Raw genomic sequence first — 11,531 nt, forward strand, 5'->3', positions numbered from 1 at the left:
CCTGTCCTTTCCACTTCGTCTCATTCACCCGCTGTCTCAGTACAAATAGTTTTGATATGTGATTGTTCTTTATTTTTCTTCTAGTGCATTAATTTATTTGTTTTCTTATACTGCTAAGCATTCGTGTTTCTGTTGTAGGTGCTGTTTTCTTTCTTTTGTATTGTGAAAGGGGAAAAGTAGACCCAGTGACTCATTTCCCAGCTGTTTCTAAAAGCAATGTTCTCGAGTCAGTCATGCAGTATTTTCTGGTGTTTTCAGATAGCTTCACTTGCAGGCGTTTGAGCCATTAGGATTTTAGGATAGCATATTTATTCAGCCACCTGGCAATTTCACATGACGCAGTGGTAAATTGCATTGGAACGTGGTAGGGAGTTGTAAGTAACCATTAGTAATTTGGGATCCTGCACTGTTTTAGTCCCCTGAGAAACTTCAGACTTTTACTACCAGCAGAACTAGACAATATAAATTTTCTGGGGCAAAATTGTTCAATTCCATCTCAGCTTCCCTCAAATATGAAGATGTAATTTTTATAGGATTGCAGTACAGAGCAGATCACTGAATGACCCACATTTAAAACAAACAAAAAAGCCACTCAAGAAAACATCCCCTATAGACCCAGTCTGTGACATCTGCTACACCTACTGTCTACGACCCTCCTATTCTTCTCCTACTTGTTGCTTAAATGTGAAAGAGTTCAAGGAGAGTGCCTCTGGGGAAACTTACTGAAATATCCCCCACCTAAACTCTAAAGTTACTCTCACATCTACATTACATATCTACTGAGATGTGAACATAAGATATCTGTATGCAAGAACGGCATGGCAGCCTAGTATATTTTTCTGGAAAAGACACCTGCAGGTATTTCCATTCATTTAAATGGTAATTCTGAAACTAAAAGGCTTTCTGAAGGTATGGACCTATGTAGAAATGCTTACCTTCTAAGAGGAAGGCTGCTTTTAGAAAATGCTAATTACAGGCACCACAGTGGAGCAGCTATTTCTGTAGAATTTTGCTAGTTAAACCCCTTGCATCAAAAGAAACCGGCAGTTGAACAGATTGATGTGTGCATCTAGATTTCACTGATTTACAGTGGTTACCTGTGTGAAAGGCAGGGAAAAGATACACAGTGGGAATAGTTACAGAACACTTAAGCTCTAGTTAGTAATAGATATTTCTGCAGGATAGTGCAATCAAGCATCAGTTACACATAAATAGTCCCTTGTCCTACTGTTTTCACTAACTAAGATACATGTGGAGTCTTAGCTTTGGTGAGTACTCAGTGCTAACAGCATCTCAGAAACCTGTAGCCTCTTCATTTCCCCTGGAGAAAAACGGTTTTCACTAAGGCATGTGTAAACTGCTATGCTTTTAACAACAAAGAATAGTTACATGTTTAAGCTGTACAGGTGGCAGGCACCTCACAGAACACTAAATATTTGCATTGAGTTCATTGCAACAGGAGTCTTGTGGATTCCTTTGTGAGAATTAACCAGCTGTGACAATGCTTCTCAAACATGTAGCTTATATCTGAGATGTCTGATGACTGACTGCTTCGTGGATGTTGCTATGGCTAACTGACTGACCTTTTTTTTCTGTCTGTTTTCCCTTCCTGCTCACACACTCTGGACAGGACAATCTTTGTTCCCCTTCTGACATTCTTCAGCTAAACCTCAGCGTTAAAAGAACAGTTGAGACTCTTCTTTCCCTGGGGACAGATTCAGAAGAATCCAGTCTTGTCTCCCTTTCCGTTCAGCTCTGGGGCTTTGTGGTGTTTTACTGTACTCTAATGCTAACGCTCTGTATGTTCTATCGCTGGGTCTTTTTTCTCTAGCTGAAGGATAGTGTTGCCGCTTCCTCCCTCCATCACTCCGGTGCTTGGGAAAGGATTTTGCTTTTTGTCAAGACTGTGTGTATGAAGTGCTTTCTTTCCCACTGACGGGACTGAGGTGACAAGTACGATGTGTAAACACATTGATGCACTCACACAACCATCTGTGACATAATTCACATCCGTATTTGCTGTGTCACATTTAGCAGATATAATGCTTTTACAAGGGAGGAAGCGCTGTCTGTGGGCTAGAGCAAGGGGCTGAGGTTAGGGTGCATGCCATAGTCTGATGATGAGTGATGTAGTGCTGGGAAAACCATGTTGTCAGTTCATACCTCAGTTTCCCGATCTGTATAATGGGAATTGCACCCACTTTGGTAAACTGCTTCAGGGTTACCTGATGAAAAATGTTAAAGAACGCAAAGTATTTTTTTCAACATCAGTGTTCTCAGTCAAATCTCAGTCTTAGGAGACATGGTCTGGTAAGTTTTGTCCACAGGACTTTGTTGTTTTGTTTATTTTTCTTACCCCCCGTCCCTTATCCTGATTCTGAAAGCATTTGATTTCTCATATTTGTAGACTCTGGTGTATTACTTTGAGTCAGGATTTTTAAAATAACTGTCAGTGAATCCTGAGCTACTTGAGCTTCATAACAGATGAAGCAGGAAATTTTCAGAAAATTGATCCCTTCAGCAGCTTTGAGAGAAACGTTTTCTGGCACAGAAGGAAAAATCTTTACTATTCTATGAGATGCCACAGAATGTCATAGCATTTTACTGTGCTCTGGGTAAGACTTAACAAAAACTTCTTGAGTTGCCACTTGATTGTGGGTGCCCCAACCCATGCTTGTTTCATGTTTATTCTCTTCTTCCTCTTGTCCTGTCATTTTCAGAAACCTTTGTATCATACAGTTGCAGAAATATAAGTCCCGACTGCACGATTCCTCCTCACTGTTTTACAAAACTCAGGTAGTCTTCTGTAAAGCTTCAAAGCTTTTCCCTCCCCAGGACAAGCCTCCTGGTGCTTTAATGCTTTAATGTCTCAGGGACACCCCAGACCTTCAGGGCACCCCTGCCCCATGTGATGTGTAAAAGACCATGTCTCCTCAGAGTGTAGATTGATTCAGGGAACTCTGCTCAGAGACCAGTGACAGGTAAGTGTTACATAAAATGGCTGTTCCAAATGTGTTTTCAATAAATTTCTGTTATATCCGAAAATACAGTAAATGGCTCGTAAGCCCAGTTTAAGTGGTGCTAGCATTCCGACGTTAACCTGGCAACAACCCTGAAGCACAGTTTAAGGTACACAGGAGTTTAGTTGCAAATATGGTTGCTACCAGTAAAAATGTGTTATGTGTACATGGCTCTCACAAGCTCTTGTTACATGGAGTATTTAACAAAGGAGCAAGTAGAGAAGTCCATGCCCTCTTTCCAAATCACACAGTGTTCTGTCCAAGCAAAACATTTTTGAGGAAAGAGGGGACCTTTGACAGGGGGAAATTGTTTTATTTTTAAATAAGCTATTTTTGCACTGCTTACTGGTATGAACTAAAATGAACTCAGTTCCTATGTTTCTTAACTTCTAATGAACACTGTGATAAAAGCTGCAAAGGGTTTTACACTAACAGTGCCTTCCAGTTTTTAAATTTTGTTTGTCATGACTGTCTGTGGTATGGAGTCATTCCAAAGCTTTTCCCCTTATCTATTTGCATACATAAGAAAAATGATAAGGCATATTTGCTCAAGTTTACAAGTATTTTCTCAAAAAGCACACTTCTTTCAAAATAACATAAATTTGCTGGAAGAAAAATGTATTTCAGCCCGATCATATGGCTTACTGTGAGAATTTGTCTGGGTTAAATTGTTTTCTCTCCGCTCTGAGCTTTGCGGGAGGAGTGTTGGCTGCCACTGTTTATGCTCAAGGATTTCTTTAACATCAAAAATCAGTAAAGACTCAAAGAGTGGAGAAATGCAGGTTGCAGTGGAAATAACATGTGAAAAATAATCTCTGTAGCTCTACAGGAAGGACACACTTTGGTTATTTTCTACAGAAACAGAACTGTTGGACATGTATCCTTACTGTTGTGGAGTGAGGGTGGCCAGGATGTGCCAAGGACTTATGTAGGATGAGGCTTTAAATCTATCTTAGACTGAGAATAGCACAATTATTAATAAACACTTTGAAACCTCTTTGCATTTTGCGTGTTAGTCTTATTCTTAGAATGATTTTGGAGGTAACCTGCTAAGCGGGTGTACTTCTAGAAGATAAATAAGCGGTAGTGACTTACACATCACATAGGATGGATATTTGCCTTTAAATATACTGTTGATTTCTTATTGCCTTGAACAGGAGAAATGGCATTTTCCACATTTATGATCAAGGTGATTTCAGTCATACATAGAAACAAGTCTTAAAAAAAAAAAAAAAAAACCAACTTGTGCTTTCTGCGTTTTCATGCCTTCCAAGGAATTTTTTGTAATGATAGAGATCAGCACATACATGCAGACAGATGGACTTCAGATGGACAGTGTGTCTCATGAGATGAGAATTGCTTTTAAGTATGACATTTCCCATTAGACTTGTTGCACAGTGATTCCATCGCACACACTAGTACTTCATTCTGTGCTTTAAAGCAGGTCTTTCTTCACATTTGGTAGCTACCCAGGCTTGCTACATGAGGACTCCCTCAAAAAGACAGTTGTGTTTCGGAAACGAAGCCGAGTTCCTTTCCTGCTCTGCCTCGTAGCAAGGTCATCATACTGAAGCAAAGCTTTCCCCCTCCTTAATTTCATTTACTTTTGGTTTCACAAACTGCTGCCGTTTCAGCGTGGGCAGAGGTAGAGGGCAATTTGCTATGCCCCACTTTTCCCAATTTTCAAAGTCCTTTTTCAAATTCCTGTTTGTACAAGTTTCTAACAAATAAACGCAAGGATTACCCCAAGGCCTCCTCCTGTGAGTAGTCATGTTCATGGTTCTTTAGACACAAGCAGAAATTTCATTTCATACCTCTGTGTGTGCTAGCTGTCCATAACATTTCATATTTCAGTCACCTTTTGCTTAATTTTTTTTCTTTTCAGTTGAGTGTTTTTCATCCATTTTGTTTTTGTCTTTGTTTTGTTCCCCATTCAGGAGCAATTATGTTTGCCTCTACATATTTTAGAAGAGAAGGGTTTGACACAGGTAGCTGTGACTGTCCAGGCGCTCCTGGAGCTGGCACCCCCAAAGCAGCAGCAGCTTCACCACTTGTCTGCTGTGTAAAGACCTCCGGGACCTTTTGGGTTACCTTGGCTAAGCAGAAGGACATGAAGACTTTACTGCCCATGCAGTGCATCCAAACACACAGAGATCTGTTCTAAGGAAATGAGTTTCCATGATTCCTGACAGGAATGTTTTACTTCATTTCTCCATTTTTTTTGGAGATCGCAACAGTTTCCAATAGCATTTTTATTATCAATATTTTTGCCCCTTTTTTAAGGAAAAAAAGTTCATTGGGAGGAGGGTGGGGATGCGAGTGGCTGGCTGTTGGAGCCAGCTGTAGAAACTGACCATGTAGACTGAAGACATGGGTGTAGAGTTTGGGAAGCGATTCCTAGAGGAATTCATTTAACAACAAAAAAAAAAAAAATGTTGCTGCAGTGGGTGCATAGGGAATGAAATTTCTTTCCTTCCCTGCAGGTTTCAAAGAAAGGGAATTTCTTTGCTTCTAAAGAACAACAGCTATTTCTATTATATATAAGAAAAATTGCAACACACAATCTTAACCTGCAGTGTTTGATAACAGGGTTGAACTTCATATGGCTGTAACTTGTTTTGGCATGTCCTCATTACTTAAAATTTGAAGGAAAAATAAGATTACCCACCCACCCCACCCCCCGGGTAAAAAGTACTGCATGTTCTTTCTGCAAGAAACATCTTAGTAAAAGATACTAAATCACAACTGTTCAAATGCTATCAATCACACTAGCATTCTTGCTGGGTTCACTTTCTGTTTGGGTTTTAACAGGTTTTTATCTGAAAATTTTTCCAACATCAGTGGATGGAGATCCACCTCCTCTCCCCTCCCCTCCTGGTCACGCAGGGACGCCTTTGGTTACTCGCTGTTTTCCCAAACGATGACTAGGTGTCATGGAGAGCTGCGTATGTATTTTCACTGCAATGTGGAGAACTACAGCCTGCCATGCTAAGTGTTAGAAACCTATTATCAAAAAGTATATTAGATAGGGGCCAAAGCGTCCTGTGCGGATATGCCAACACTGGTGAGTGTCCCAGCCACTGAGAAATTTATCGTTTTAAGAGCTCAGTTACCGAAATTTCGCAGGCGGGCTGCATATTGCCAAAGCAGCAATCTGATACAAAAAGGTAGCTTCTATTTGTGGGTATAACAAGGCTTTAATAAATAAAGCCTTTTGTCATTGAAATTTCTGTAGAGATGCACTGGTTTTACAGAACTACCATTACTTCCTTGCTCTTCCTTTAACATAAAAATGGAAATTCAATATACAGGACTAGGAGCGGCAGCTGACAAGTTTTGCATTTTCCTGGAAATTTGACCTGCAAAACGAAGACTAGCTCTGTGTGCCCCGGTCGTGGTGATGAGGCCAAGCTCACTACCAGATCAGTTACAATAATTATTTTTTTTTTGCCCCAAAAAAGACCTTGCAAAATGCAGTTCTCCACCCCTGCAGTTCCTTTGTTAGGTTTTGGCCAATTTAAAGCATCCCAGAATGTTATGCTACTGATACATAGTGCACGGGGTCTGAGACCAACTTCTGGCACTGGAGGTATTGCATCTGGGGATATATTTGAAGCAGAATACACTGCGAGAATTTCATAGGAATAAAGGGATGGAGAAGAACAGGCTAGCTCAAAGTCATTTTTGCTGAACTAAACCTGCCGTGGGAGCACTGGCCAGGACTGCTCTTAGCAGGATTTTTCCCCTTCTGATTTGCAGTTTTGTTTCCGCTCTTGTTTTGCTCCGTGCATTTCTTTCAAGGTCCGTTGCGGTGACTGTCAAATCCTGTATTTTCATGTAGTTATTCCAGTTGCTTCTTACTGGCATTGGCTGATCACGTTGCATGTGGAGAACAACACCTGAAGGGTATTTAAAACTGCGCAGATGAAAAAAGAAACCTTTTCATACTGGGTACGCATGTTGCCCTGAGCCCCGCAAGAAACAAAAATGCCAATAACTTGCAATACACATAAGAAGAGAGCAGCTCCATGCGGACGTACTTTTCTCCTTAAGTATGTTTTCTTTTTCACTTAATTTTACTTGCAAGGAGTGTTGGTAATTCTTAAAGGGTCATATAGAAGTGTCTGTAGTCTCTGCTGTCGTTTGCTGAGCGGAAGATTCTGCCACTCGCAGCCAGCACTACAGACCACGAGTGTTTCTTGTATGTTTGTCTCTGCACATAATTTGAAAGAGGGGGGCACTGACTTCATCTTAGTTTTCAACATTAGGTCATTTGTACTGTTACAGGGACATGTTAACTTTTTAATAGCGCATCCTTTGTGGACTATTCAAATATTTACGTTTTAAGAAAACCATTCCCTTCATGGAATTGTGAGGGTGTGTTACGAGCTCCTGCCTGGCTTTCAGCACGTAGGGAAAATGACACTTAACAGTATTGAGGTTGGTGGAAGTTTGAAGTTCCATTAATAGTAGTATTTAGGAATTCATGGGGTGGGGAGTTGAGCCTGAGCTGCAAGAAATGGCCATTTCCTATCGTGTCTGGTTAACAGCTACTCTTGTGTAGAGGCGGTGCGTTGGCAGAGCAGCCGAGTTCATGGAGGAGCTGTGGTTGCACGGCCGGGCAGCTGTTGTGCCCCCAGTATCGCTTGCTTTGTTCTAAGCAACGGTTCGCTGTGGCAGTTTCAATGTATGCGGTCGTGTTAGTTTGATGTTTGCAATCCTGTGTGTTCATGCTGGCAAACACTAAGTCTTGAGCAGATGTTGAGGACAAAAGTCCGAACCTGACGTTTCTTCATGCAGTTTATTTAATCTATTATACCAAAACCAACTTCAGTTCCGTTTTGCAAAATGGGTTGGGATTTTTTGGTGTATTTATGTGCAATTTTTGTTGTATCACATGAAAAGAGTATTTTAAAGAAAACATGTATAAAATTCTATTTTGTGCGTTAAAGCAAAGAGGCAATTGTCTTTCCTCTGGGGCATTTGTGTTGGAGGACGTGGGAGGAATCCATCTGAGTGTTTCGTGCTTGCTGGTGTTCATATACTGCCTCCATTGTCTCAACATCCTTCCTCAAACCGTGTTGGGCGCTGAGCAGTGTTTGAGGCTCAGCAAGGTTACACACTCGAGGTTGAGCGTCATGGGCACACGGGAGCCCAATGGCGTTGCGGTGGTTGGGGCAAAACAGCCAGGATTTGGATCTTCCCCCTTGTCGAGGGGGAGGCTTTTGTAAAGGCTCCAGCCTCGGTAGCCTGCATAAAATAAATCAGAGATGACTTTTCAGAGCGCCTAAAGCACCTCTGTTCTTGGTAGCGACACGATGGCAAATGTTATTTTTACCCTTTTATGATTATAAATGGTTCTCTGAAAAAACAGAGGACTCTTTTAGAAACAGAGGACTTTTAAGGTGAATTTGGACATCTAAAAAATTCTTTTGTATAGATATTGTGATGTTTTACAAAGCAATCTAATTTTGTTACTTCTGAAAACTGTGTAAACGTGTAATTAATAGAGAAAAGGATTTTAAAGCTTCATCCCATGCTGTATGTCTGTAAATACATTCCATAATTTCTAAGTCTGTTACATATAAATGTGTCTGAATATTGTATACTTTATTTTAAATTGCCTGTATTTTGCCAGTAGTGTGAACTTCTAGCACATTGATAACATAAAAGGAAACCATGGGTAATTTGAAATAAAGTTTTAAAACTTACATGAATTACAGTGTTCTTCCTGCTGGTTTTCTGTTGCATTAGTGACTGTCACATCCTCCGTGTCAGGTGTTTATTCCCCTTCCCCATCTCACAGCTGGCACTTAACAATCCTGATTTGTTTCTCTAGTTCTCATAGTTAACCAGGATAGAAAAATTTCAGCATTTTTACACACATTCTGCAGCCACATCAGAAGCTTGGGGAGGGGGAGGTGGTGTATATGTTTATGCTTCCCCGGACACTGAGAAGCAGTGATTTTGAATAGAATCCTTTTCTCCCTCCCTCTCTCCCTACCTCCCTTTGGTTTTCTTTTTCCTTCTCAAAGTAAAAGGTATGTACTAGGTTTGGGGAATTTGCTGCTGCCAGGACCAGTGCTCTTTGCTGTTCTCATCTTTTGCTTGGTTTTATCCTATCCAGGGTTTGAGCTGTAAAACTTGCACCCCTGCTTCATCAGGGCTTGCAGCTCTTGCTGGGTGTTTGTTTCTGCCCCTCTGTCTAAAGCCTCCACCTAACCAACTTCTCAGTCTCCAGCCTTTCTTCTCCATTTACCTCCCTGGAAGCCAGTTTCCCCAAAGGGCTTGTGATTTCTGGTTTTCCCTGCAGAAAACACCATGGATGTGCACTTTGATCCCACCTCTCCATAGCTGGCAAAAATGAGCAGTGCCAATCCTGGCAAGGTTCCTCAAAACTGCTGTGTTTGGGTACACTGCTCTCCGCTCCCATCACTGATGCGCCCAGCCTGTTTACTTGGCAGCTGTACAGCCAAGAAACAGAAACCCGCTGCAGTTTCTGACCGAGCAAGGTATGGCTCGTAAGGAGAGCAGTGCCTCTGGGACAGGCTGGTGCAGCAGAGGAGGCCGGGAGGAGCTGGACAGATGGATGGCAGCATGGCAAGAGCCTGGTTTTCTTACCGGGGAGTTGTAAACTCGCGGGGCTTCGTCAGGTTAAAAACCTTTGCCCCTGCCACGCTGTCACCTAGTGGCCAGGATGGTCATGTTGGGACTCAAGATTTCAGCACACACACACCCCATCTTAACGGACTAGCAAACCCAATTCTACTGTTCCTTTATTGTTATTTCATTTTTTTTAATAAAAAGTACTCCTTCCCCTGTACATGCAGACACAGAGCCTTCTGATTTTGGAAGCAGACTTTGCTGCGCCCGTGTAATGTTTGGGTTTGGGGCTTTTTTTTTCTCTTTGAGATACCAGTCCCTGAAATGGAAGTTTTGAATTATATCACGATCCAGTGCAGCGTGTTAACTTCCTGCTGGCCTGTTCACTGCGGCACCACAGACTTGATGTACCATAAAAGCAAGTGCTGTTAACACAGGCATCAGGAACTGGGGCTTGAAGGGGAGCCCAGTCTTTGCAGAATCCCTGGACGTGGAGGATTTTTCAGAATTATGTACATATTGTTCCCTGCTGAAAAGCAGGCAAAGCCCAGCCGATGCCATGCTTCAGATTTTAGTTGATTGGCTGCATTACTACTGTGTGCCTAGAGTTTGATATAAACAGTGGAGATCTGCCCCTCCATTCTATCCCACTTCTTCCTTAGCTCAAAACCTCTGAAGACTTTATGATCAAACTTCATTCCTTCCACCCAAACATGTCACCTGTTAACACTCACCATCTATGGAAAATACTAGTCCTAAATGAAACGTACCAAGTCAGCAGTGCATGAAAAAGAAAAGTTAAAATTAGGAGCAGAACTCCTGTGGTTGCTCTGCGGTGCCTCCTGCAACAGGACCTGTCGTGCAGACGTGAGACGTAAGCGTAGTTGTGGCTCAGCTCATGCCAGCATCCGCTGGAGTGATCCCGGTCCTTACCACCGCGCTGCCTGGGGACCGTGGAAAGTGAGGGAGTGTGTTCGTGGCTTCGGTACTGGTGCTGGAACAGGAACATGTTCTGGTTTGGAGTAAGCGCCAGTGCTCCAGCCGTTATAGCGATACTTCTAACACGAGTTTGTCTAGAGCATCTGAAATTTAAGTGCTCCCTTGACACTCAACTCTGCCTGATAGTCGGGCACCAGCCCCTTCTCTCCAGTTCAGAGAGAGTTCTGAGCCAAAGGCTCTCTGCTCATGATTTCAGTCATCTCACTTGAACTTTAGAGCTTTTGGCACAGTTCAGCTTGGACACAAGGACGTGTGGATGCGGCCAGCACAGGCTGGTCACGAAGAGCACAGCAAGCAGAGTTTGTGTGGTTTGAGGTCACTGTCCTGCGTGGGAGCATCAGAAACCAGCCAGCTCAACCACAGGGCTAATTTTGCTTTGTGCACAGACCTGGACATGGTTGACAGTCGTGTCAGGAGAGAGGGCTCCCCTTTTGGTTAAAAAGCAGCCCACTGCTCCCCAGCAGCTTCGCTGCCTGCCTACTGCCTCATCTCGCTGTGCAGAGGCCGTGGCCAGGGTGGTGGATACAGCTGGGACGGATCAGCTCCTGTAGGCAGCGCGGCCGGCTGTCTTTTTCCGTTGTTCCTTCCCTTGATCGGAAGGCATTTGGAGCTATTCTGTCTACGTGCTGACATTTTGCAGGACTGTGGGACTGGAAACCTGTGTGCTCTGACTGCCCTTGTGTTTACACTGCAAACTGTCAGCAGATTTCCCGCTGCCGACCTTCTGCGGGCACTGACAGAGGGAGAGCGCTGCCTGAGCCCAGGCGTGGGTGACTTGGCCTCCCAGCCTCGCTCAGCACCATAGCAAACACCAGCGCTTCAGCCACGGCCAGTGCTTTGGGGTCTGCAGAGGAGGTTCTCGGCACGGAGCGTCCCAGGCAGGTGAGTTACCGGGCTGTTAACAGCATT

At 43.0% G+C, this 11,531-nt stretch overlaps 1 protein-coding gene across 22 annotated transcripts in view; it reads left to right on the top strand.

Moving 5' to 3' along the window:
* The window catches only part of LRCH3 (leucine rich repeats and calponin homology domain containing 3), a 66,971-nt gene extending 61,260 nt beyond the window's left edge, over positions 1–5,711 (top strand). For 14 of the 22 annotated variants that reach the window (XM_075099037.1, XM_075099040.1, XM_075099022.1 and 11 more), the window contains one exon: positions 4,958–5,711. In XM_075099037.1, coding sequence (XP_074955138.1) covers positions 4,958–5,086 — 129 coding nt within the window. In that variant the 3' untranslated portion in view covers positions 5,087–5,711. Of the gene's footprint in view, positions 1–1,630; positions 4,235–4,957 lie in introns of those variants that run through there. The other 8 variants (XM_075099018.1, XM_075099025.1, XM_075099036.1 and 5 more) reach the window with 1 other exon arrangement.
* Positions 5,712–11,531: the final 5,820 nt, after the last annotated feature.

Source organism: Phalacrocorax aristotelis, chromosome 7 (genome assembly GCF_949628215.1).
Source record: "Phalacrocorax aristotelis chromosome 7, bGulAri2.1, whole genome shotgun sequence".
Taxonomy (NCBI): Eukaryota; Metazoa; Chordata; class Aves; order Suliformes; family Phalacrocoracidae; genus Phalacrocorax; species Phalacrocorax aristotelis.